Below are 27574 nucleotides of genomic sequence, written 5' to 3' on the forward strand. Positions count from 1 at the left end.
TTGAAAATCACATGATATCACTTATATGTGGGATATAAACCTAAAAACAACAAATGAACAGGACAAACAAATAGAGACTCATGGACACGGACAATGGACTAGTGGTTACCAGGGCGGGGGGCCAGGGGGAGGTGAGAAATAAATAAAAATAATAAAATGTTAAAAAAGTAAAAATAAATAAAAATAAAAATAAAACAATTAAAAAAAAGATTTTAAATTGCAAAAAATAAAATAAAATCAGAAAAATATATATTAACATCAGATATTTCTCCAGTTACAGAGCCCAGGTCTTTGTGTTTCCAGAAACTGTGCTCTCGGAGGCACGGGAAGGCCGAGGTCACAGGCTGGGAGCCCAGCTCCCTGAAAAAGGCTGGACAAGAGGGATGGAGCCCTGTGGGCTCCGAGGCAGAAGACCTAGGATCTAGGGTGAGGCACACGTCCTTTTCGTACCCTTCTCTGTGTAAAAGGAACATCAGAAACGAGAACCTGATGTGCATTATTACATTTAAGCATGACAACAAAAGCCTTACGAGAACCAAGGGTTTTTGGCGGGGCTGAAGTATACTGGTGGACATAAAGTTCTCACGTCTCTGATTGCCATTTGGAAGGTAAAGGAGAAGGCATCCAGCTAATGCTTAGTAAAGGCTACTGGCTATTATAATAATCATTGTGGGGAGGAGCAGTGTGGGGGACTTACCTGTGAGCAAGGACTTCCCTAGGCCATCAGGTCGAAGGCACACAGCATGACCAAAGTCGCAAAGGGCTGCACGGCTCCCGTCATTGGACAGGAGCACATTGTCAGCTGCCAGGCCACACCAGGGAAGAGAAGGAACAGGTGAGTCATGTTGGGTCCCGGCCCAACCTGGACCTCCAGTGAGGCAATTTTCTGGCTGACCCTATGTGGCAGCTGCTGCTTCTGATTATTTTCATTAGTCATGGTGGAAGGGAGAGTATCAGTTCAGGCTCCAGGCAGGTAGCAGGCAGGATCGCCAAGAGTGAGGGGACAGGGACTGGGTTTCCTCCTGGGGACGCTGCCACTCAACTCTGCTACCCCCACCCTCCCCCAGTGGTCACCAGTGTATGGGAGCTTGACCTACAGTTCTCTGTGGGCACCACCCCTGGGAACTACAGTGCCAGGCTGAAGGCTTGGAGAACACACATCCCCTCCCCACTGGCATAGCCCTGCTAGCCTGACTCAGGCCCTGCCCCTGGAGACGACCAGGGAGGCCTAGGAGACTGGGGAGGAAATTGGGCAGGATGGGGCCAGGAAGAAGCCCACTGGGGACCAGGGCCATGGGGGCCCGAGCCTCACCTTTGACATCGCCATGCAGAATCCTTCGGGTATGGAGGTATTCCAGCCCTTCCAGGGCCTGGCCCAGGTAGTAAAGGGCCCGGTCCTCCGGCAGACAGCCCTTTTGCTTTATGAGCTGGCCCAGCGAGCCACCTAGGAGACCAACGGCCGGTCTTTACACGGGGCTTTTTCAGGCCTCCAAGCCACGGGCAAAGGACTTTGAAGGGCAGCTGGTGGAAAAGCAGGCCTTTCCTGCCAATGTCACAGGGTCGAGAGGTAAAAAATGGACTGACTGATTGGGCACCAAGGTCAACCCGGGCAAGACTTGGGGAAACCCTTGGCTCTGAATTTTGAGGGAGAAAGAGCGGGATCTAGCTCCTTACCTTCCAGCAGTTCCATGAAGATATTGACCCAAGGACCTTCCTTCACTGCACCATACAAAGGGACGATTCTGGGTGAGGTCAGTCCAGCACACGCCATTAACTCCTCAGCCCGAAACACTTCAACTGGAACCTGGAAGGGCCCAGAGGTAGAAGTCAGGGTGAGGGACCAGGGTGGGCTTCCTGTCATCCTGTCAGAACCATAGGTGCTCCCTGCACAGATTGCCGATATTCCCAAGACAATTACAAGGCTGGGCAGGGCCCCGGGTAAGCCTGTTGGACCCCCAGAGACTAAAATATGCACCCTTGGGGTCAGCGGCAACTCTCAGGACTTGATTAAAGTTCTACGGTGCTGACGTGGCAAAATACTAGTCACACAAAATCCGTAATCCTCATCCAGGCTCCTGGCATGCTGCCCGCTCTCGAATCTGCAGAACAGAACTTTTTTCACCCCAACACAAATGTCTGGGCAATTTCCAGGGCACAGGACCTTTTGTTTATCGACAGTCACGTCTACTCTTCAGATACTGGGTTTCTGATTTATCTGAAACCAGAGGTGAGGCTGCCAAGATTCTGACTGTAAATGCCTCTGGATCCTCAGCTCCCTTCACAACTTTTATGACTGTCTTTTCCCCCGAGGACTAAAATGTCCACGTAGACACGGCACTGTTTGTTTACTGTTTGCAGCTGTCTCCTTAGCATCTGGGCACAGGAGAGGCTTCTGGGGAGGAGTTTGGCCAAGGCCTGTCCTGCTGTGGATGGACAGATCTGGGACCACCCGCTCCTTTCTACAGGGACCAGTATAACATGGCAGGAAGAAACAGGCCTTGGATACAAACATTCTGGGCTGAGACCCTGGCTGGGCCACATCCAAAGGTAGATCACTTCCCCTAATCTACGTGTTTCCATGTGAAAGGTGGGGACAGTGGCATCTGCTCAGTGAGGATTTGGAGGGACGATAACCAACAGTGGGCCTGGCAACTAGTGGGTGCTCAGGAAATGGTACCTTCCCACCTCCTCTCTCCACTCAAATAAGAGCAGCTTATTAAATGCTAAGACTTCCTAATGGATTTGTTCTCCTTTTTGGGTACTGCTCGTTCTCACGTTTTCCTTGAGAGGTACCACTAGGGGGCATCAGTGGTAGCAAAACCCAGCCTGGAAGAAATCAGTCAGGACCTGGCAGAGTTTTCTTTGGAGACCTGCTGACTTGGCAAACAGCAGCTCTGACGATGTGGGGGTTTTGGACTTTTGCCTATCAGTGGAAAATGTCTTCTGGTTATGTAAAGAAAGTCTGGTTTCGTTAATTAACTCACATGAACTTTGACTCTTTGTCAGTGTTTCCAGCTCTGAACCTGAGTTGGAACTAATTCACCAAGGGGCTTGTATTAGCAAATATCTTTAACCTGACAACTGGGAGCCGAAGGACCTCGGGGCACCACAGAGAACTCAGAAGGGCACTTCGGGATCTTTTCACTTCTGAGGGAAACGGTGATGATGCACAGTGGTGGGACATTGGGGGAACCAGCAGCTCGAGACAGTTCACTTTCAACATCAAATCACACTGCATTCCTTTTGATGATACATCTTTATGAAACTCGGTTTTTTATATCTTTATGAAGCTAGGTTTTTGGAGGTCGCTGTGATAAAAACGACTTCAGGGAGAAAATGTGGAGCAGGAAATGAAGGTGATGGTGTCTAGCCTGATTTCAAAGTCTGACAAGCTTCTGACAGAGTCAACAAGGAGTACATCTCTCAGCGATTATGGTTGTTTAGGAACAGAAGGACATTTTTTTCTTTCAACTTAATGCGTATTGTTATTCAAACGGCTACTAAGTTGTTAGGATAAAGACTTATTAGTAACTTAATCACTTAATAAATCAATAAGGTGCTTGTTAGGTATTTGTTGTGGCCTGGGGTGCCATGAAAAAATTACTGAGATGTTAAGGGCTATGAATCAAGAAAGTCTGGGAACCTCTGCTTTCACTTTTAAGAGATCCATAAGTCCTCTCGAGTGTTCTGGCAACGTTAAAAACGTTCCCACTCACACAACCAAAGAGGGTCAGAGGGGACCCTTCAAAACACAAGGTGCTTTAGAAATCTGTGCCAGCTCAGGGACAGCAAGCTGAAAGGGCATCCCAAGGGAGCCAGGTGGGGGAGCGCAGACGGGCCATCTAGCCCAGGCCAGCTGCCCATCTGCCCCACCTCCCCTCTCTGGACTTCCAGAGAGTGAGGGGCGGGACTGTGATGAGGATGTTAACGAGAACTAATATTTAAGGCCCACTGAACACATGCCAGGCAGTGTTCTAAGCACTTTCTAATCGTTTCCATCTTGCAAAAGCCTATGAAGTGGTATCTCATTGTCTCCACAGGGCAGGTGCTTGGTAACAGCTGGCCTGACTTGGCCAAGGCCACACTATCCTAGATCAGAGGCAGAGTCAAAAGGAGGCTCCCAGAATGCCATCCTTGAGCCAGATGTTCTCGCACGAACAGTTCTTAACACTTAGGGCCATAAACTCCTTTGAAAAGCTGACAGATGATACGAACCCTTCCCCATCGAAAACGTGTGTGTATCCATACATCACACATGTGTGCACACGCGCGCACACACACATTTAGAATAAAGGTCCAAGAGTTTCTGAATCTCATGACTTCACCTGCTGACTAGGATGAGAACTTCTACATTGACTGATAATAAGCACTAGAGTGATGCGTATACATCAGTAAAGAAATCTGTCCATGATATGTTATTACATGAAAAAAACCTGGCACAGGACCTCTGTGGCACAGTCTCATTTTAATAAAGGGAATAACTACATGTTCATATATGTATAACAAGTCTAAAAAGATGCCAAAGGGAAGGTACCTCTGAAAATGGGATTGGGGAAAAGGGAGACTTTTGCTTTTTGGGTATCATTTTAATTCTTTTAAAATGAACCTGTATTTATTTGCAATTAAAAGTAACATCAAACAAAACCTTAAACAAACAAAAACCCTACATTAAACCCTGGACTCGTGACCTGGGGCCATGGCTGTTCTAGGAGGAGGACCAAGGAAATGCTGTCCTCAGCTCAGGCTGGATCCCCGACAGGGAGTGGAGAGTGCAGAGACTTGCTCTGACCCTAGGTGCAGCCTGACCTCTGACCCCCATCCCTCACCCCATTTTACCCCCTTAGCTGGGAACTGTTTCTCAGATCTCTCAGTTGAACACCCTAAAGGACCCCGCTGCCTGCCCTACCCCATCCCAAGAGGAAGAAGAAGAAGGAGGGGCTGTCTGCCCAGCCAAGGGCAACTGTGTGGGCTGCCCAAAGGCCGTCTCCACTGAGACCTAGGACAGGAGGGGGCCGAGTTCTGAGAGTAGACACTATGGTGGGCTCCAGAGGCAGTTCTGATGGTGGCAAGTCAGAGCATTGTGCTTGGAGCTTTGTGATTGCCTTGGGGAGGTGAGAAATAGAGTATTTGTCCTCTTCTACTATATTGGGGTTGTTTACCTTGTTGCCTGGGACGCTGAGAACCTCAGCAGGGGAACAGCTGAGAAGGCCAGTGACTAAGCTCCCAGCACATCTCCAGGACACTTCACACCCTCTCACTGTCCTCCCACCCACCTCACAGGAGGGACAGCTGAGCCTTCTCCAGTGGCCTGGGAAGGGAGCTGCAGCTGAGGAGGTCAGGCACGTGGCCTTGGCATCCCGGTGGAAGATGATGACCCACGGTGGCAAGAACTCCGCACGTGTTTTGGTCAGTGTGGGGTGGTGGGGGTGGAGCGTGCTTATTTGCCATGCTGAGTCTGAAGTTTGGGGTAATACCTATGGGTAGTCCCCTCTCTCATCCTATCACCCTGAAGCCCAAACTCTAGAATTCGTGCACCCTAACGCACATACAAGCCAGGGAAGCCACGTTCATTTACAGCACAATTTTTATCTTTGCCCCTTAAAGCTACAGGCACCCATGACAGTGGCAGAGTTGATGTCCACTCTACACAGGACCTAAGTGTGCTGGGCCTGCCTGGTCTGGCTGGCTACTTGGTCCCTTTCCATTTGTCAGAATGTCCTTGACAAAAGCTGCTTGAAAACAAGGTCTTTCTCTGAGCTAGCTTATTTCATCTTGCCAATGGACCAAGGAAATGGCCCAAGAAAATGTTCCTGATTTCTGGCTTCAGAGGTCCTGGATGCTAGCTTTGGGTTGGGGACAAGGTGGCTTCCAGTCAAGGTGAGCCGAGAGTCAGAGGGAGAAGAAAAGGTGGCAGAACAGGAACAGGCATGACCCCCTCGAGGCCTGTGGAAGTGCTACTGGTGGGCCTGTCTGTGGTCTGACAGAAGGAGGCCTCAGTTCCAGGCCCAGCTGTGTGGCTTTGGGCAAGGCACGCGACCCTCTCTGGTTTCCAGTTCTAACATCGGTGAGATGAAGGAGCAGGGAAGGTGATTCATGCCTTTGACTCTAATCGAAATCCTAGGACCACGAGTCATCCTCTCCTGCCTTCCTTAAAAAGGCTTCATTCTGCCCTTGAGTCCCCAGGGCTGGAGCCCATCCTACCTTTCTGGCCAGTACCTCACCCCTATGTTGCCAGGTATAGTTCCTCTCTGACTTGTTAATAAACACACAGGACTGATTCCCCGTCAAAAATAAAAAATCTAGTCAGACAAGCCTGGCTCTCTTGCTAAGTCTCATTTCTCGTAATTTCCATTTCCCAAGACTTATTTTATCTGGCCAACAGGAGGCAGAGCCCAAACTCAACACTAGAACTGACTTTCCACGTACATGGGCTTCTCCAGGAGGCTCCTGTTAGGTGGAGGCTATTGCTCTTGTGATTCGGTCCAGGTGTGGGGTGGCCCCACTATGTGCTTTAGGAGTTTCAGCTCCACATGAATTTCATGACGATCCACCCATATTCCAGGTTTACTCGCCCCTGGCATCAGATGTGGCCCAGGCTGCTGAGTACCCTCACACTCCCTCTCACCAAGTGCAGCTCCCAGGCTGGGACACGTGGCTGAGACCCAGGGTAGCTAGGAGAGCTGGGCTGTTAGCAAGTCAGACCCACAGTGGCCCTGTGACTATCCTTGAAGGAAAGCAGAGGGAACGCAGTAGGCCACCTGGCTTCTCTCTTCGGCCCCTCGCGCTCTGGCACGCCTTGTTTTATTTTTTTGGCGTACCTTTTTGACAGCGCACTGGAAGCCGGTCTGCTTGTCCTCCATCCTGTGTACCTCTCCGAAGGAGCCTCTGCCCAGGCAGGGCTGGCGCATGGCCCAGTGGACCTCCTCTCGGTACTCATAATCCACCGGCTTCAGTTTCTGGGGTTGGCAGAAGAGACAGGCCAGTTTTAGTGGCCAGGGCCATGGAGGGACGAAGGGTTACAGGGAGGAAGGCTCTCCCGCTGGTGTCCTTGCCAGGGTGCTGGGCTGAGTCCTCACAACCAAAGACACCACTGGGTTAGGGGCAGAACTCTGGGGAAGAGGCAGGGCAGGACCCAGAGAGGGGGCTGTGGGTATAGGGTGAAGGCAAAGGACGGCCTTACATGCTGCCCAAGGCAAGCTGATCCTTGTGATGAACACCGCCCCCCCACCGCCAGATTTGTGGTTGTGGGACAGAAATGGAATTGTCAACGACCTTGACAAAGAGAAAATATAACTCAGGAGCTAAGAGGTAGAAGACAGGGAAGGACAGTGAAGGGAGCAGGGGCTGAGAGATAATGTCAAAAGTGGATGGAATAAAACCCCAAAATTTAAGTGTGAAAATCACTTAAAGTTACAAAATGATCTAGCAAGAGAATTAGAGGAAAAGGGGGAAAGAAAGAAAGTAGGGAAAATGGGCACAATCCTCATTTTTCATATCGGGGGTCACGGGGTAACTTCTGAAGTTGATATTTGCTAATTTCTGTTGTTCAGCATCTGTGTTATTCATAATAATATACACACATACAGACACAGTCCAGCAATAATGAGGCAGCCAACCAGAACTAAAAATGGAAAAAGCTAAAAGGACTGAAAAGTGAGCCTGGAGGTGAAGTGGCTGCTATTCGTCAGTGATAAGCAGTTTGCTACGATTTCGTTCATTGTCATATGCATGAGTGACTTTGATAAAAAGAGAAAACCATCCCCCCCTTTCCAGTGATGCTCCTTTTCCCACTGCAGCACCCCCCGCCCCTGCTGACTTCCGGCTGCTGTTCTCTGCCTTGGACTTGGTGGTGGTGGTGTGTATATCTGTGTTTGTAAGATTACTTACCTCAGTAAGTAGGACGCCCTCGCTGTCCTCAGTTTTGGGGCTGGGCTCCTGGGGCTTTGAGCTCCCCGCAGACCAGGTCTTGGCCAGGCTGGCTAGGCCGTGGGCCTGACCAGAGCTCACGCTGCCTTGCAGAGCGTGCACCAGGTACTCTTCCACAGAAAACTTGTCCCGCGTGCCATAAGGTGGGCAGCTGGGCTGCAGGGGCGGGCCAGGCAGGGGCTTCTGACTGTCTATACAGGCCAGTTTGCCCAGGGGTGGGCCGGGCAGAGGCTGCTGGCTGTCTAAGCAGGCCAGTTTGCCCAGGAAGAAGGTCTCTAGCGGGTGAGGTTTCCAGGGCTGGAGAGGGTGAAATGGGAAGGGATGAGGCAGTCTGCTGTAGGGGAAGGGGTGAGCAGGCTGGGGCAGGGGGCCTACATCCTGGGGGTGGTGGAGTTTCCACACGTGGTTTAGACATTGCAAGGGGCTGATCAGTTTGTGGAGTTCCGACCGAGGCAGTGCTGGACGTAGGCCCTCCCCGAGTTTCTTAAAACAGAGTTGGCCAAGGCCTGGCTCCTTCAGAGGCTTGGTGAACTGGGGAGCATTTCTAACATATGGGGCACCAAGTGGGGACTCGTCTTCCTGTGGGGAAAAACAGGTGTTAGAACATAGGGCCAGGACTAAGGCACAGGCGCTGTCTTGAGGCCCCGCGAGCCTGTTCTGAGGTGGTGGTGGATCTCACCTGCACGGGGACTGTGCAGCTCTCCTGCTCGGGGGTTCTGGGAAGGGGTCTGGCCAAGGCCGCTCCCACTTGAGCCAGGGACTTTGAGCTCTTCTTCTTGCGTTTCTTTCGGGCTTTGCTGCGATGCTTCCCCTTCCAACACACACGGGCCATTTTGCCCTCTGTTGCGTGGGCCACATTGTTGGGGATTTGATCAAGGCTCTCGGACTGGCTGTCAGAAAGGGGACAGATAATCGTTTTGAGTGTGAAGAGGCAGGAAGATGTAGCTGCTTAGGTAACTGCGGTTAGAGTCATAGACAAATCCCAGCTTAGTTGGTACTTCTGTAAACGTGGGAACTCACAGGAACCTCAGTTTTCTCATTTATAAAATGGGCGTAGTATTTTCTGCCATGCAGGTAGACAGGAGGTTTAAATGAAACAGCTCATTTCAAAAGCCCACCTCAGTGCTTGGCCCTTAAGGCGAGCTTCCTAAAAACCATAGTTAATACCATTGTGAGTGGGCACACACTGCCCTTCTGGATACACACTTCTGTCCCTGCTCTTCAGGCTGCGCTGCCCCTGGAGGTCCCAGAACGGGGCGTGTGACTTGGAGGGCCACACCCCATGGTGGGCATTCTCAGCTCTAATTGACAAGAGTGAGTTTTCTGTTGCCTCCAGAAGAAGAGACAGTCGAAGCTGGTCACCTCTGATACCTGGTGGCCGTAGGAATGTAAGGAACTGCAGACGCACAGACACTCTCTGCCTGGGCTGGTGCCTGGGGACCAGGGGAGCCCGGCCTTCTCTGATAGCCCGAGGCTCACCGCAACCAGGGATCTCACTTGGCCCTTATCCCTGCCAGGTATCAAGGCACTGGCAGCCACTTCTGAAGGGCCACTGCCAAACAGCTGTGGAGCAGACCATAGCCTCAGTCACCTCCCATGGCCTCATCTTCTGCCCCCCACAAAGGACGCAAACTCAGCCCAGTCCTGGGGGGCTGCTAGAGGCCTCCGTGCTTCTCTTAGGCAGCTGAAAGAAGTGGGTCCGTCAGGAAGCCCCTACCCTGGGCAAAAGGCATCTGGGACAGCGTAAGGAATTTGACCAAACTCTGAACATTTCTAGATTCAAGGGTAGCGGCCCTCCTGGCAAACTTTTTATCACTCGTTCGTTTCCAAATTCCAAAGATAAAAAAGTCCGCCACACAAGGTGGTAGAGGAGGAAATGGTTTCCAGATTTGACTTCCAGTTGCCAAAAGTCACCTCTGGGGATTGGGAGCCTAGGAACAGGCTGAGCCTCACTCGGCCTGCTTCGTGCAGGGCCATAGAGCTGCGAGTCTGGCCGTCCCGCTTGTTTCCAAACCCCTCTCCCTCCTGGGGTGTGTCTCACAGGAGAAGACTCGGCAGTTCTCTCTCACGTTAGAGTGGCCCTCTGGACCTGCACTTGTGGTCACGCACCAGCTAAAGAGTAACTCCTGTTCCCAGCACCCTCCCTACTGATGGGAAACACGGGGGAGCAGCAAGGACTCTGAGGAGAATAAAAATAAAATGTCAAGCTGATGTGACCCAGAGGCAGTTATCCACACGCTGTGAAAAGCTTTTGAAAAGCTTATTTGGCTGAGAGACCAGCTCAGCCAGGAAAGCCTGGGCAGGTTCCAAGAGCTGCACCACAGGTGCTGAAGGAGGGAGCCAGGGTTCACTTGGGAGCGGCCCGGGCGAGCAGCTGGGGGAGGGAGGACGCTGGCTTCAGTTCCCTGTGTCCCACTCAATCTGGCCTCCTTACCTGTACTGTTTGGACCCAGCGATGAAAATCCGTTCTGAAAAGGTGGGGCTGAACTCTTGGCTATTCTCACCTTTTAAGTAAGGGAAAAGCGGTTGGATGAGCAGAAGGGAGAGGAGAAGGAACAGGAATTCAGCACTTAGGAGAGAGGCATTTTACAGACATCCTCCTGGGCAGCTCCTCCTTCTCCTCCTCCTCCCCAGACCACCTCATGGGGTGGCTCACCTCCCTACCCATGCCAGCTCCTGTCACTGTCTCACCCCACTCTCCTGGCTTAAGGGTCAGGAGCAGTGGGCATGCCTATGCCTATGATATGGGATCACAGGGTGCCCGCCTCACTTCACTTACTGTGAAGCTTAAGTGAGATGAGCTATATAAAACCCTCAACGCAGTGCCTGGCACATATAATGGCTCAATAAATACAAGCTATTTTATTTTATATATATATGTATGTATATGTATATGTGTGTGCACGTGTAAAATATTACATTATGTCACTCACTCCACTTCAATTTTGATTTTCTCATTACTCCTCAAAAACTGGCCAGAAGGCAGCGGGAGATGAGGGGAAGGATGTGCGTCTGTGGGAAAACGCCATCACGAGCTGTTGGTCTTGCCAGGTTCTGCCCCAAGAAACCTCCTGGGTTAGAGGGTGGCTGGGGGAGAGAGGAGACTCCCGGCGCTTGCCAGCCCTCTGCGGAGTTTCTCAGGCTCCAGCAGTGGCCACCATTTCAAGTCATTTTGAGGTATTGTAAATAGAAGCAGAGAGGACGAGACCAGGCCTTGCCCTGCAGCAGCCTGAGGCCCGTCTACTTGCCCAGCGGGCCCAAGAGCAGGTGTTCATTCTTTGGGGTGGGGCCACCTTGAGGTGGAAGAGAATCAAGCCCCTGAGGGGCTTTCCAGGAGACCTAGCCTTTCCTGTCTGGGGCCTCGCCAGGGATGCTCAGGCTGGTTACAGACAAAGGCTCAGGGCCTGGTTGACAATGCGGCAGAGTCCCCAGGACCTGTGAAGCTTGCGAACTCCTGCCTCCCAGCTCTCTTCTTGCTCTGGTTACAATGGGCAAAAGCCTCCATGTGCCTTTTCTCCCTTGTGTTTCACTCTCCAGCACTGTTACAGCTCCCGCTTCACAGTCATTCTTGGCTTAAACCCCCAGTCGCGTCCTGTGAGAATCACACAGAGTGGTGACTCTGACCTCCCTCTTCCACAGGGGCACCTTGAACCTCACCTGCACCAGCCACCCTTACACGAGAACTGCACCCCATGTGGGCCCACCCATCTGCCCTCTCGGCCAACACCCCGAACCCAGAGCCCCTTACATTCGGCCTGGGCGATGATGGAGATGGCGGCCAGCCCTCCCTCGGAGCCTTCCTTGGCTGTGCCTTTGGTAATCACATCGTTCAAGATCTCCCACTTCCCACAGAACACGGGGCTCTTCTCCACGGCCTCGAGCTTATTGACGGAGCTTTGCTTCTTCCCCATCGCTTGTGTCTTCTCCTTGGCTTTGGCGAGCTCCTTCTGCTGCCCGACTGCCGAGCCAGGGGCGCCTGGGCAGGCCATTTCCATCACTGCCATCTCCCAGGCTCACGCTCACCCTGAGGGAGAGACCAAACAGGGCAGGTCACTGGCAGACCCCGAGGGGCCCAGGTCAGGCTTTGGGTTGGAGGAGAAGAGCAGGGGGAAGAGGGGCCTTTGCCTCTTTATGCCACATGTACTTATCCTCTAAACATCTCAAAGGGCGAAGAAGCCAACCTCTCAGCATCTACACTGGTTCCATGTGCTGTGAGCCCCCAGCCCTATCGGCACACAGCCATAAATAGATTCCTGCACTCTGCCCAACAAGGAGGCTTCCAGCCCACTTCGTCCAGATAGCCATAGCACAAACATCTGGGTTGGTCCTTTCTTGCTTTTATAAATAATGGCTGAATCTTTTTCTGTTGTTTGTTTTATGGCAAACCTTGCTTTCTCAGAACATGGTGGTGAATCTTGTATTCCAAAACCATTAGTCACCTCGTTGACTACTCACGCCTTGCCTTGCCTTTTTAGAGGACATGTCTACACCGTCCCCCATAGCTTTTCTCCAAGTAGAGAAAATCAAGGCTTTATTCCCAGCAGGAGGTAGATATAAGTGTGTGTGTGTGTGTGTGTGTGTGTGTGTGTGTGTGTATAAAATCTTACAAAGTCTAAAAATCAGCATGCAAATGGCAGCGCCAGCACTTGGCTCCTGTCCCAAGACACATCTGTTTGTGGCTCTTCAGAAGGAATTGACATGCTTCCTTCTGTCATGTCCAAACTCATTTGCTAAAAATCTCTCCTAAGTATCATTTTCCTTTCAGGCAACATTAGTAGTGAAATTTATATTAGAAGCTCCAATGCCAACCTACACCGCTAGAAATGTGAGGACAAAGCACAAGAATTCACCTGTTTCTGGGTCTCATCTCCAGCAAGCCTCAGGGAGACTGAGCCCAGTGTGGCGACAATCTGTACAAATAGCACGTAGACTAGAATTGCCACGGAGAACAGCACCAACTTGAGACTGACCACATGGGAAACTTTTTAAAGACTGGGGCTGTGAACTCCCAAAGGGCAGGGTTGTGACTTGCTGTAGACAAAGCCTGAGAAGGCACCAAATGCAGACAGGTCTTTAATGAGAGTTCTCTGATGGGAGGTTGGTCTTAAAGCTGTTACTAACAGGTGTAGTCTTCCCCTCTGTAACTCCACTCATCCCGGATCATGGTCTCTGTTTGCTCTTGGGGCAGAAAAGCAGACCATGTGAAGCCAAACCTCTAACACCTCTGGCCTTTTGCCCTATCAGGCTAGAAGCTTAAATGAGACAGTGGGAAGCTGGGAAACACTTGCATAAAACTTTCTTCCTATTGAATCTGCCTTACCACAATGGCTACAAAAGACTGAGCCAGCCTGACTGGGGTGGCGTGAGGGGGATGGATGGGTGTGTTGGTCACTACTAATTTGATCCTTATGCCTCTGCCTTTAAGAGCCTCCTTGCTTTGAGCTCTGAGTAGCTCCAGCTTTCAGCATGGATGCCTGAAGGCTGGATGCTGAGGAGGCTGAATGGACGGCCTTATTGATACTTGATGATGACCTTACGAAATCTAAGGGGTATTCTGATTTCAATTACGTGAAAGTCCTCCAAGGCAGGCTTTTTTTCCAGTTACCATATTTTCTTCCCATCCCACACCTCCTCAACCCCTGCCACCTCCAAAAAGGAATTGATTTGGGCCTACAGTAGCTCCCGCCTTTCTCGGCCTTTTTACAAGGGGTACTGGGCTCTTGAAAACAAACTGCAGCCTCTAAAGCTAACAGTCTTAGAGGTGTGCTTACAGGGATCTCCACATTACTTTAACATCCTCATTTTTACTTGAAAAAACTGAAGCCTAGTTTGGCAGTGACTTCCCCAAGGTCACCCCGACTGCACGTGGCAGGGCAGGGCCAGGACCTAGAACCCCGGGCTTGAGGCTGTGCTGTGCACTCTGTAAGTCTCCTGGGTTACAGGCAAACACAAGCGGGGAACCCATGGTCCTCTCTGGTCCGAGAGCTCCTGAGGGCTGAGGCGATGCCCTCAGTGGATAGCACAGCAGGGCACAGAGGAGACAACTGATGTTGGCTGAGTGAGGGAATCTAAGGGTGACCTTCAGAGAAGAATGATCCTGAGCATGGGGGATGAAGAGGGAGTTCCATCTGATGAGTGAGAGAAATGAGGCCAGGTGGTTGGTGGTTGTTCTGAGGGCACCCAGCTGTCCAAGATCTAGCAGCGCTGGGGTTCACACGGCCTGTCTCTGCCTGACATAGTTCATCCTAGAGCTCCACTACAGAGGCCGTGGGGCACCCTCTCACCCCCAGGAGCCGTCCTTTCACCTTGGCGGTTAGGCGGGCCGCTGGCCAGGGGTCCTGATCCTTTCTCCACAAGCATGCCAGGCTCCCCTGCCCTAAAGAAGCTGAGGCGGAGGCAGCCAAGCTCAGGGCCTCTTCAGTTCCCTGGTGGGTGACTCATCCAACAGCCTGGCAGGCAGGGAGAGGAACAAGGAGGCTGTTGAGAAGCTAACCCAGCAGCTGGCAGCTGAATCTGTGAAGGGCACGGGGAAAACAGGCTGACCCTCACCTCCCAGTGGCACGAAATTACAGCCCGGGAACTGTACAGCTTCTCCTGTGTCTGGCTTGCCTGGGCCACATGACCATGACTCAGGCCCTCACCGACAGCCTCCAAGTTCAAGAGGCTATTCTCAGGACACTTTGGCCCAACAGCAGTTCTTTTATATACACACTTGCTCCTTCCTTCTTTCTCTATTCCTATATGGGTATTGGTCTACATATAAACAGGGTTCTGTATTAAGCCTGGGGCTGCTGGCCAGGTGACCTTCCCAACCCTGGGTTTTGGTCCTTGGCTCGTCGCCCTAGCTCACAGGCCTGCAGCTCTGCCCCTTCTCTCTCCTGCAGCTTGTGGGGAATGAGGACTAAGTGGGAGCCAGTTATGTCTCTGCCTTTGAAGGCAGGTCAAAATCCTGATCCATTACTCAGCCTGGACTCTCTCCCCAGCTCCACTCACGCCTCAATTGCATTCAGACCTCTGTTCTCTGTCAGAGCTGTAGTAATAATAGCCAAATCCACTCAGCTCACCCTCAAGACCATGAAAACAAAAGTAGAAGGGAAAGGAGTAGAATTTGTTCAGTATTCTTTTAGGGCCTGGGGCATGTACACTGCCTGTTCTCTCTTCTGCGGTGCCGTGACGAGCCCCTGGGGAAGCCTGGGGGTAGAAATGATTGGGTTGGTACCAGACCAACCCTTGGGCAGATTTGTATGACATGCTTGCTGTGGACAGGAGCCCTGAATCCTGAGACTCAGACTTGGCTCCCTTACCAGGTAGTAAAGGTCTTCTAAGGTGAGGAGTTCTTAATGTGGGTTCAAGGGTGGCTTCAGGATGGTCTGTGAGCCCCAGAAACTAGACGCAGTTTATATTTCTCCAGGGAAGAGGTCCATAGCTTCCATCACATTCTCCAAGGGTCTCATATCCCCTAGAAGGTGGCTGTGGTCCCATAGAAGACCGAAGCTGGGGTTAAATGCCTGATTCTGACTCCACTCTCCCACCCCAGGGACGCAGTGCCTTCCAACCTGACTGCAAGTTAGAATAACCAGATGAGTTCTTAAAATGCACTCACCCTAGACCTACTGAATCAGTCACTGGGCGTTAGGCCCAGAATCTGTACTTTTGACAAGTTCCCTGGATGATTCTGATGCCAACGGGCCTGGGACTATCGACCTTCTCTATACTGTAAGGCTATGCTGTCAAATATGGCAGCCACTAGCCACACGTAGCTACTTACATTTAAATCAATTAAAATTAAATAAAATTTAACAATCAGTTCTTCACTTACACTAACTACTATGTTGGACAGTGCAGCTAGAGAACATTTCTCTCGGGCGGTTCTGGTCTAAGGCTATGACAACAGTATTTTCTCGACAGCAAAATTTCTGTTCCTAGGATTCTGGGACAAAAATGGGGTTTAGATTAAATGAACTTTTTATTTACTGGACGTTACAAAAATAATGTTTTAAATTTTGATCCTCAGTGATGATAACCTTTCGAAAATGTATCACATTTCACTTCTCTATTTTAGTAAGTACGGTAAAAACAACAGAGTAGAAACCAGAAGATATGGGTTTTAGCCTTGGCAACTTAAAAAAAAAAAGCAGTGGGACCATTTTTGTCAAATGAAATCATACTTCAACTCCCAATATATCAAAGAGCTAGAATGTAACTCTATGTAACTCAGCTGATATGTAACTCAAAAAACAGCTGCTCTGCTAGGGAAGGTAGGCAAAGGCCCCACACGCTCAGCTTTCCTTTACCCACCAAGGACCTCTGTGGAATCCTAGGTCTCTGAGGAGAAAAGTTTGCAAACCAGTGGCCTAGAAAATCTTTTGAGATTCCTTTTCGCTCCTAGAATGCCACTGATTTGTCAGGATTATCTGTGGGCCGGGTGACTCCGATTCAGAACAATAATTGTCAATATTTACTGAGCACCTGCCATTATTAATCTCATGTTCAGATGTGAACACTGAGGCTTAGAGACGCTCAGAAGCCTGCCGAAACATTCACATGGGTACAAGTTGCAGAGGGGCTGATCCTGTGCTCCCGCCTCTCGAGCTTGCATGCTAACTCTTGAGCAGGCCACTGAGTTTCTTCTCTTAGCATCTTTGGAGTTGTTTTGAGGACTGAATGAGGTAGAGTTCATGAAATGCCAGTCAGTTTGCCTGGCCAATAGCAATTTCAATGCTAAATGAAAGTTCATTCCCTTACCCTCTACCAGGCCCAAAAATGCTATCGCCGAGACAACGGGACTTGTCTCTGTCTCAGCACCATATAGTGAAGGTGTTGAGCTTTACCTAAGCCATTCAACACACTGAGCCTTGATTCTCTGTATCTAAAGAATATAAAAATCTCTGTCTTACAGGGTCATCTTAAAAATGTCCACTGAGGGGCCAGGGCAGACCAGGGCAAATCCCTCTCATGACTATTTTATCTGGAAGTAAAAATCTGTCCTTCTCTGAATGCCCAAAGGGGACAAATAGCAGAAGTTGAATGACTCAACTTCCTTAATAAGATATTAGTTGAAAACCAATCTTATTCTGATGCTTCCTCTTTTAAGCCCCAGCTTGCCTGGCCAGTAGGCCACACTGGGCCAGCCTCTGCCTATCAAGAATGAGGGGCTGTACAGGAAGGGGAACCAAGGGCCAGCACTAGGCGGAGTGAGCTGGCCTGGCGAAACAGCCATCTGGCCAGGCAGACCCAGAGATCTCCATGCATGCTCAGCCCTGGCTCCCTTTCTGCCCTGACTGCCTTCCCCAAAACCCTACTCCAGCCTCTGTTCCAATCAGACTGCTCCTTTCACTGGCCTGAGCAGGGAGCAATGGGCAAGCCTCCAATTCTTTTCCTTTGCTCACCCTGTTACTCCCATAGAGAATGCCTTCCTTCTTTGTTAATATCTGCCCTGACCTCACCTATCCTTTATAACCTGTCTCCTCAATGAAGACTTTTATGACAGGCTCCTGCATTCATTCAACGAGTGTTCAGTGAGTGTCTCCTAAGGGCCAGGGACTGTAATAACCACTACAGTTATCAAACATCTGCTGTGTGCTGGCCATGTGCTGGGTGCTTTATCTGCATTACTGATGAACCTCGCAGCAACCCTGCAAGGTCGGTAATAGTATTCCCATTTTACAGATGAAGAAATGAAGGCTCTAAGAGGTAATTTATCTGCGGAAACAAATAAGGCCCAATTTATACAACTAGAGCAGCTAACATGGGGTTAGGGCTAAAACTAGGATTCTTTGGCCCTTTCGCCTGGGACTCAAGGATCCTCAGTTCCTTTCTAGAATAAAAGCTTGTTGGCAGAGGTACCTGGAACCACCAGGAGCTGAGCAGTATTACTCTCATGTAGATATTACTACCCTTATTTTACCTCTAGGATCCGCCCCCTGTTGGTAATAATTTCTTAGCTTGTGGAGGCACAAGAACTAAAAATGAGAGGCCGTATCATTAAGGGCTGAATCAGCAAAAAACTGGTCAGATTTCTAGTTGACTTACACTGGTATGTGTTCCTGTGGTGGTACAATTTTTACCTTGATTAGCTTTAACGGGTCATTTTCTTAAAACAATTAAAAAGAAACTCACACACAATACATACATACAGAGTTCCAGGAAAGATGGCGCTACCTTCACTGAAAGGACCACTGAAGGATGTGCTTTGGCAAGCAGAAAAGTAAACCGGAGAAGAAATGGGATGTGAGAAACAATGGTAGGCACAGGAATCAATATGATATGCTGGTCAATTTAATTAACAATTGAACGTAAAAAATTAGTTTAAAACATTTTTAAACATTAAATTCTAAACAATATGTAAGAAAAAGGGGGTGAAGGGGGCCGTCCCATGGGTGGAGTGATAAGAGCCTTGCCTTTCTGTGGGATTTACATATGAAAATGTTTATACTACATTAGAAGAAATTATAGTTAAATATACGTGTTAAAATTTAAGAGTAACTAACTATAAGAATAGAAATACAATTCAAAGTTTCCAAACTAGAAGGGTAAAGGAAAAATATTGATAGCTCTAACAAAAGGTAAGGAAAGGGAGAAAAAAGAAGTAAAGAAAAAGGACAGTAAGTATAAAAAGAAACACAAGTTAAGGTGGCAGGGTAAGTTGAAATATTAATATATCATTTATCACAACACCCATGAATAGATTAAGCCTGCCTATTAAAAGACAGATAATCAGATAGGATTTAAAAGATCCAGTTAGATATTGACTAAAAGACAAAACAAAATAATACAGAAAAGTTGAAAATAAAGGATGAAAGATATGTCAGGCCAATACAAAAACATATAACATTAATATCAGACAAAATACTTTAGACAAAAAGATAACAATCACTTATACGCGCACCTAATAAAGAGCCTCAAAATCCAGAGACTGGTGGCAGGTTGAGGCTTTATGGACGAGTGAGGTCTTGGCTTCAGAGTGTCCTGTCACACTGCAGAGAGACTGCAGAATCTTATTACACAGTATTCTTTGCGCATGCATTGGGTCTCCTGGGTGTTGGGCCCTGTGCTGAGCACTGGGTGTACACTGAGGAAGAAGACGCAGTCCCTTGAGGAGCTTACAGTCTACTGGAGGAAAGAGACAAGTCGTCAGAAAATTACAATGCAGTATAGTAATGCAACGACAGACACAGACACACAGAAGACGCAATGAGAACGCATGGAGGCACATCCAGCCCGGCCTGGTGCGTGTCAGGAAAGGCTTCCTAAAGCAGGTGATGCCTGGGCTGAGTTTCAAGGGGCGAGCAAAAAATTCCCAAGAAAAAGGAGAGGGTACTCCAGGTAGTGGGGATGGCCGAAGTTAAGGTGCAGAGGTGAGTCTATGTAGGAATCACAAACAACTCGAAGCCACCGGTGAGCAACACTAAGCCAGGAAGCCGCAGGAGACGAGGCTGTGGATGGAGTTCAAGTATCAGATCGTGGAAATGTCCTTGGTCATGGTTAACCTCCAGGGGTTAAATTCTCAGAAGAGGAAGAGGGGTATAACTCAGGGGCAGAGTTCCGGATGGAGGAATCTATGGGGTAGGGGTAGATGGTGGGTGCTGGGCATTAAAAGAGAACCTGGCCTTTGAGACAGAATCTCCCCTGACTCCCCAGCCTGGGCAGACAATATCATAAGTTACAGGCCTCTGGGAGGCTTAATTCTTTCCATTAGGTAGAAAGAACAAGTGGGCACTGGGACCTAGACACAGACATCAAGGGAGAAGGAGCACTCTGATAAAACTCAGCCGGAGGAACCTCAAAACCTGCCTCACTCGCCAGCTTGAGGCCTGCTTCCCAGGAGAGCAATTTCTATGTAAGCATTTCCCATTACGGAGGATATGAAATGTGAATGTACATTAATCATTAAAATCTTACAGATCAATTATAAAAAAGAAATCTGCTGTGCCCACAAAAACTCAGTCTCTGCCAATTCCATAGGTCAAATTGCTGAGTAAATGAAATGTATGGAATAAAATTTATGACTGTCCTCCAATTCCCACCACATGCCTGTCAATCTTGGCTAGTCCCACACATGCAGGAACACTGCCGTCGACAGGCCCCTTTAAATGTTTAAGGCAATCACTTCACATCTATTTTATTAGCATAGGTCTTACCCACTTCTAGCTTCTCCTTGACCCCCTCCCACACAACATTGATGCTGAGCTAACCTTAAAATGTCATGTCCTTAAGACAGTCTCAAGTTCAAAGACATCCGTTGGCTCTGCATTGCTTATGGGCCCAGTCCCAGCTCTGTGGTCCATAATCTGTCTGACCACTGTTTCCTTAAACACAGGGTTTGGCTCTGGCCAGTCTCCACACGCTGCTAGCTACTTAAACCTACAGGTCTCTGTGTGTGCCACGATCTCGTGTGGGCTGTCCTGCACATCCTGCTTGTCCTTCACAGGTAAAGTTCAGGCCTTCCGCCTCCAGGAAGTCTCTACCAACAGCTCTACTGCATGGCCTCCTTTTCTGACTGCCTACTGCACCAAGCCTCCTCACTCTCCTCACCCTCGTCCTGGCCCTTAATCATACCCCCACTCGCTTTACTCATCAAAGGAAATAATGTAGACGAAAGAACTCTGGAAACGACAGCCATTTCTGTGTGCACAGCTCAGGTTTGCAATAGGTATGGAGCAAACAGAAATACAGAAAAAAGTTGCACAAAGACATTTGGTGTATCTTTATAATAGTAGAAAACTGGAAAAAATGTCTCATTATAGGAGGAGGATAATTATTAAATAAATCCTCATATATCCATTAAAAACATTTATAAATTTTAACTGTATGAAGAAATGCTTATGGGGTACAATGTTAACAGAAAAAGGATACAGAATTATATCTAAAGTGCGATCCTACCGATCACGATCACGTGTCTGTATATTATATCAACATTTATAAAAATGCAGACACCTACCACAGGCAGCAATGCTTCTCTCTTGATGGTGTTTCATATTCTTTATACCTTCCTAATTTTTCCACATTTTTTTTCAGTGAGCATGCATGCATTACTCTTCTCAGTGTTCATTTTTTAACAGATGTTTCCAAGTGGTAAGAAAAAATACAGAAAGGATACACAGCGAAAAGCGTAAGTCCTTCCCGCCCTTCCCCCATTCCTCTGAGGGGCTCCCTGTAACCAGTTTCTTTTCTATCCCTCCAGAGATGTTCTTTGTGGAATGTAATTTTATAGTGAAAACAAGCTGTAACTACAAAAGGGGTCTCTTGGTATGAGATGAGAATTTAGGAGGTATCTGGTCCACCTCTGTGAGTGGGGCTTAATAAATGTGATGACTGCTTCCCTCACCCCAGAGGGAGCCCCACCAGAATCTCTGTGGCTGGTCAGTGAGTTCAGACAGCAGTGCCACTAAACAGAAGGCTGGAGATGGGCAAGCTCATCCCCCCCGGTTTTGGTTTTCATTCTACTCCCTTTCTTGTTCTCTCCTGGGGATTGTGGGTTTTATCAGTTGTGACTCAAGTAGAAAGATGCTCAAAGATGGCTCTGTCAGCCGTCCTCGACTCTGACAGCCACTGCTTCCCTGCTTTTATTTGTAATCAACCAATGATAAGTGTATATAGTGGTTACAGGCCTTGTCTAGTGCTGGGTATAAGAAATACTCATGAGTCCACAAAGAGTGGGAAACTGCAGAACTGAGAAAACCACCAGCTCTTTCTTTGCTGCTTATGTCAAGGGGTGGGATCTGAGGCTGGTCCCAATCTGGGAAACCTGAGAGGCAAGTTGTTCTGGCTAGTCTTCCCTACCTCCCTTTTATAATATCTGATGCTACTCAAAAAAAAAAAAAAAATCTTTTTTTTTTTGTTTTCAAATGCAAAGGTAATAATACTTGTTCATTGTAAAAATTTAAACAATACAAATTGTATATAGAAAATAAAATCCCTGTATTACTTACTCCCTCCTCCCCACAATATAAGACACACTTAAATTTGGTATAAATCTTTCTAGAGCCATTACTATACATATACAAACATACAGTTTGGGACTATTTTTAAAATAAACACAGGATTATATTTCCACAATATTCTATATGTTGCTTCTTTCACTTAATAATATATGTGGATACTGTTCCATTTCAGTGTCTGTAAATCTATCCCATTCTTAATGGCTCCATAAGATTCTACGGTACAGATGCACCATCATTTCTCCATCTATTTTTCTATAAATGGACTTTCAAATTGTTTCCAATTTTTCCCCCTTATGAGTAATATTGCCAAAAAAAAATACCTTTATTCACTATTTTTGTGCACTTGACGAGTAATTCTAGGTGGTAAATTCCTGGAACTGGAATTTCTGGGTGACCCTTTTCTCAGTGGGCTCTCTCTCCTCTCCTGCTTCTAGGTCAGGGAAGTAGGCAGCATCATTCAGGCAAGGACAGGTGGTTCCCACACAATATATTAGTTATTTGCTAGAAAGATACTATCCTTGCCCTCTAGGTGCTTATAATCTAGTAGGGGAAAATGAGTAGATGGATAAATAAATAATAAAGGGATTACAAAATAATATTGGGATCAGAAGGGCCCTAGAAGTCATTTATTCCAATACATCACTTAATAATCCTGAGGGATGGCTACCCGATTACAAAGCAGGATAGCCTTGGAGTCAAAAGATCTAGTTCGAATCTTAGTCCCTCAACGCTCTGGTCACTTAATCTGAGACTGAGGTGTCTGATCTGTTAAACAGGGATCCCCTAACCTACATAAAAGGATTTTACAAGACAAACAAATGCAAGAAACAGTGTGTATATGCCCAGTACAGTGTGTGGCACATAGTAGGTGCTCTACAAACATTAACAGAACCTCTAGTGAGATGGAAGCTGTTACGAGATGAGCAGTCCTTTCCATAACTGGAAGTGACAGTCCTTTGCAAGTCCTTGCCTCTGTGGAGCTAAAACCCACCTCCCACAGCTTCCAGCCAGGAGCCCTAGGGTCAGAAGGGAGGTCTGGAACAAACACTATCAAAAGAAGAGGGGAAAAACCCTCTTCTGCTCGAGAGCAGAGGGGCAGAAGCGGTCAGGAAGAAAGGACAGCCCATGAAGGAGAATGTTCTTTGAAGAGCATCCGTACACACCATCCAGCCTCTCTACTGGCAGTGCCTCAGCTCTGAATGGACCAAAGAATGACTTGCCAGTGCATGATGAACCAGGACCCAGAATTCCTTGGCAGCTAGAGCTAAAATTAGTTGCCCTGTGGATATCTTTAAGTATTGTCAATAATCTGTTGTCATGTGCATACACATAATAACATGCTGGTTGTCAATAATAATAAAAATGATAATGACAGCTATTATTGGTTTTTATGAGTTAGGTAATACATGCATTATTTCTTGACTCGTCACAATAACTCTGTGGGCAAGGCACTTATATTATTCCCTTTATACAGAGGAAAAAACTAAGGCTTAGCAGGTCAAGTAATTTGTCCAAGGCCATCCTGGCAGAAGGATTTGCACATGGGTCTCTTTTTTGTCAAAGCCCATATTCTTAGCCATGACATTGTATTCACTGTCAAATGATCTGTTTTAAAATTTAGGACCCAAATGCAGAAGCTGCCACAAGCCAAAGATTTATTAGTGAGAAACCCAGGGAATGACCTAGGGGGAAGTATCTCAATTAGGAAGCATAAACGCAGCCAGCCCGTTCTGAAAAAAGTAAGTTTAAAATGGCAAGGGGGAGCAAAGACTCTAAGCTGGACATGTGGCAGGCCTGTGTTCCTTAGTCCACCTGTGCCCAGCACAGCTGGACCCATCCTGGGGACCAATTCTAAGACAAACTTCAAATTTGCAGTTCATTTTATAAAGCCTGGTTCTAGGCTTCTTGAGTCTACTTTACTGTGTGTTTGTTTTCACTTTTTTTTTTAAATAGCAAAGCCTTGAGCATCAACTATTATTTTCATAAATATGGTCGGTACTTTGTCTCTAGGCCCCTGATTTGGGCACTATATAAACTTTAAAAGTGTTACAATGGCATTCTCGATTTAACTTTCAAATCTTTTGCATGAGGACAGCCAATAGCATATAGAAAAGATGCTACTAGGGTATCATTGATCAACAGAGACAATTATGGAATTGGTATGCAGGAGAATGGGGAGGAGGGGAAGTAGAGTTGAGAAAAAGAAAAAGACCCCAACCATATGTGCACTCCATTTACACCATAAGCAGCAAGAACTTTTTAATGTATGCCATGTAAAAAAAATTTAAGTGTCACTGAAATCTGTAGATTGGGATATTTTGTGTAACCGATATTCTGGTTAAGTGGGGGCTGCAGTGTAAACTGGTGAATAATGACCAATTTCCAAAGATTACAGTGCCATAAACTGCCCTAAACATGACATAAAAAAAGGCTAAACACAACCAGCTTTCTCTGATGAGTTAAAATGCACTTCTGGATCTTGCTAGCCTGAGGTCATCATTACAAGGAATGTTTGGTTGTGAAAAACTGCTCTCCTTAATTGACCTTTCAGATTGGATTCTGAACAAGGAACAGTTCCCTGGGCTACAGTCAGTCCATGAACTACAACCACTCCCCTCTCTCGGCTTGTAACTCTGGTTTTCCCAGGTGGGACTGGCTTCAAGCAGAGTCTACCTGTATTCAGGGAAGATGGAGAAAGACAGGCTCAGCCTTCCTGTAAGGGAGGAGGCTTTAAGTTCATTGTGGTCACTGGTGACTGGTTCTAAAATTGAGGAACTAGTTAGAGGAACTTCAGAATAAACAAGAAACCCAAACACCTCAGCTTTCCATAGAACCCTTCCAACGCATGAGGGTAAATGGAAGGAAGCACATGGTCCAGCTCTGCCCTTTGGCAGAGAACCCCGATCATGGCCTTGTTTCAGATGTTACACACACTTTGATAGGCCTACGTGACCGGTCTGAGGTACATGAGCTGCCGGGGTGCATTTGACATGTCCCTTTACAATACAGGGTAACATCCTTGTCCTCCCCCAGGAAGGGAGAAAGCGTCTGGGACCTGTGCTATGACATAAATATTCGCAGAGGATCTCAGACCAATTCCTTGGTTAAGGAGGGGGAACCATGAAACAGCCTGTGGTTCTCTCATCCTCTCTCAGGCCAGCGGGGCCTAGAAAAAGGAGTGTGGATTCTAGTCTTATACTTTCACTCAACGGCAAATACTTAGCCAGTGGCTACCGTGCTCCACGTGCTGTGCTGATCAGAACAGATGCAATGGTGACCAAGACAGACAAGGTCCCTGCCCTCACGCAGCTTTCACCATCGAAGCCCTGGACCTTTCTAGAATGCTGAACCCATACAAAGAAGTACTGTCATGGGTCAGGCCTCGGACCGTCCACCTATGAATCTGTCTCCGAGCAGCATCAAGTACGTGGGATTTGCCAGTGTGGTCTCTGCCCTCTCTGTTCCAGCCTGGAAGGCTAGGCTAAGTGGGGCCACGTCTTTAATAGTCGGTCACTCCTTATCTGCTTCTGCGTTGAACCGTTTAAGCATACTTCTACTTACAGTGCCTACTCCTATGCGAATGACTCCTTCCCCCAGAAGGCTGAAGTTTCCAGATGGTTCTCAAGCTCCTATTCTGAGCTGACAAGTGGTACAAGGCTGCAAGATGATTAATGCCGAGGGTGTGCCTTCCCAGATACCCACAGAATGGGAGGCACGTTCTTCTCCTCCAAGGAGCTCTGTGTATGACAGTTCTGGGTCAAGCTGGAAAAGGAGGGCCACTGGGCCAGGGTACCTTCTTCACTCTTCTCCAGCTCCCACGGTTGTGGTTCACGACTCAGCACCTATAATGTGTCTGCTTCCATGCCCATCTTCCCCCCACAACAATGAGCTCCTCGAGGACCCACTTCAGTTGTCCTGATTTTTATATTTTAGCACCTGCCTAGCAGAGCCTGCCACATTTGATATGCTTGACAACTGTTCACTGAATGAAAGAATGACTGACGCACTCCTGAGGAACAGATGAGTGCCGCTGGCTCTGAGAGCCTGGTTGGCCTGGGATATGAGGGTCCGGACTGTCCAGTCACCTGTACAAGGTGTCACAGCATGAGGTACTATGACTGAATCCCTGCAGGAAGATGTTGGTCGCCTCCGCCCAAAGAAGCTGGCCACTGGGCCGCTCTTGTCATCCCCTTTCCTAAATGCTGACCTAGAAACCCAATTATTTCCAATTCCTTGAGAAATGACCCTTCCGAACTGGACGATATCCATCAGGGCTCAGATTTGCATATATTTACTAGATAGGAAGTTATACACAAATCTCCGCCTTTGACATTTATCACTGTAAAGCTATTTCTGCCTCTCAAAGTTCAGCATCTGCCAATTGGGACTGCTGAGCACAGTTTCAAGGAGCCTCATTCATCCAACCAACTTCCTGAGCCAAAGGAGTCCATTTCTAATCTTAATTGGCGATAGCATCCTCATGTGAGGCTGGCTAAGGCACCCTTTCCTCCCAAGCCTCCCAGAACTATCCCTGGTATCGGCCAGTAGACTGATTCTAGCCTAGTAAAAGGAAATGTCAACGTCAGCAGGTGGGTGGTAGATCTTGGATACAGCAGCGCTTAGCGCTTGCAGGGGTCACCATCCAGATATGACATTATGCTTTGCCCACAGGGAAGAGCCTCTTCACTGAGAGGAGCTGGAGGGATCCAGCCAGGATGATGCTGACGACTCTGCCTCTTCTGGCCACTGGCATGCCACCAGCAAAGAAAAGACAGTTCTGTCTTTTCTTTACAGAACAAAGATACAGATGAGCTCCTTGGTGCCCAGTGGGTTTGAACCTTTACAATCAATCATTCATAGTAACTGAACGCCCACTTTGGGTAAGATAGTGCTTGGTGAGGTAGCAAAGTGCCCTACAGGTGTAGGCAACCTTTGAGACTTCCGGGTAACCCTGCCCAGAATTGTATTTTCTTATCCATGTCTTTTCTTTACAGAACAAAGATACAGATGAGCTCCTTGGTGCCCAGTGGGTTTGAACCTTTACAATCAATCATTCATAGTAACTGAACGCCCACTTTGGGTAAGATAGTGCTTGGTGAGGTAGCAAAGTGCCCTACAGGTGTAGGCAACCTTTGAGACTTCCGGGTAACCCTGCCCAGAATTGTATTTTCTTATCAACCTTAACCTTCTTTTGGTTACATGAACCTCATGGTATAAGAGAGTGTCAAATAAATAGCTTTATGTTTACTTTTCCTTAGGCCCAGAGCAGCTGCTGCTCTGGCTCCACCCTTCCCAGATCTGCCGGAGCTTGTAGAAAGGCTGAGGGTGATGGGGTTAGGGTAGGGGAACAAAGGAAGAACTAGTTAAAAAATACAGTTCCTGCTCCACGAGTAGCTCTTTTGTTCACTGGCAGCACAGCACAGGGAAAAGGACTTTAGTCAGTTTCTGTCACAAACTAGCCATGTGGCTTTGGGCAACTCATTTGGATTCCTTGGGTCACCATTTTCTAACTTTTGTAAAATAAAGGAGTACACGAACAGTAATTATTTCCAGTCTGTAATTCTAACAGCTCTTTCTTGACAGAGTGGTCAAGCCTAAGGTCAGTTGGTCACCTCCGCCCAAAGTGACTGCTGGCTAGTCCAGACTGATGGGCATGTGTAGGAGGTTGGTGAGAAGCCTGTGACCACTTGCAAGATAATGCTAGT

At 48.0% G+C, this 27574-nt stretch overlaps 1 protein-coding gene across 3 annotated transcripts in view; it reads right to left on the reverse strand.

Annotated features, from left to right (window-relative positions):
* The window catches only part of MAP3K14 (mitogen-activated protein kinase kinase kinase 14), a 41494-nt gene that overhangs the window by 8358 nt on the left and 5562 nt on the right, over positions 1-27574 (reverse strand). Inside the window, exons 2-10 of one of the 3 annotated variants that reach the window (XM_006910150.3) lie at positions 18815-19035; positions 11675-11950; positions 10361-10430; positions 8606-8816; positions 7888-8505; positions 6819-6956; positions 1675-1804; positions 1313-1444; positions 698-802 (exon numbers count right to left, since the gene is read on the reverse strand). In XM_006910150.3, the coding sequence (XP_006910212.1) occupies positions 698-802; positions 1313-1444; positions 1675-1804; positions 6819-6956; positions 7888-8505; positions 8606-8816; positions 10361-10430; positions 11675-11930 (1660 nt within the window). In that variant the 5' untranslated portion in view covers positions 11931-11950; positions 18815-19035. Of the gene's footprint in view, positions 1-697; positions 803-1312; positions 1445-1674; positions 1805-6818; positions 6957-7887; positions 8506-8605; positions 8817-10360; positions 10431-11674; positions 11951-18814; positions 19039-27574 lie in introns of all 3 variants that reach the window. The other 2 variants (XM_015588094.2, XM_015588093.2) reach the window with 2 other exon arrangements.

Source organism: Pteropus alecto, unplaced genomic scaffold (genome assembly GCF_000325575.1).
Source record: "Pteropus alecto unplaced genomic scaffold, ASM32557v1 scaffold313, whole genome shotgun sequence".
Classification (NCBI taxonomy): domain Eukaryota; kingdom Metazoa; phylum Chordata; class Mammalia; order Chiroptera; family Pteropodidae; genus Pteropus; species Pteropus alecto.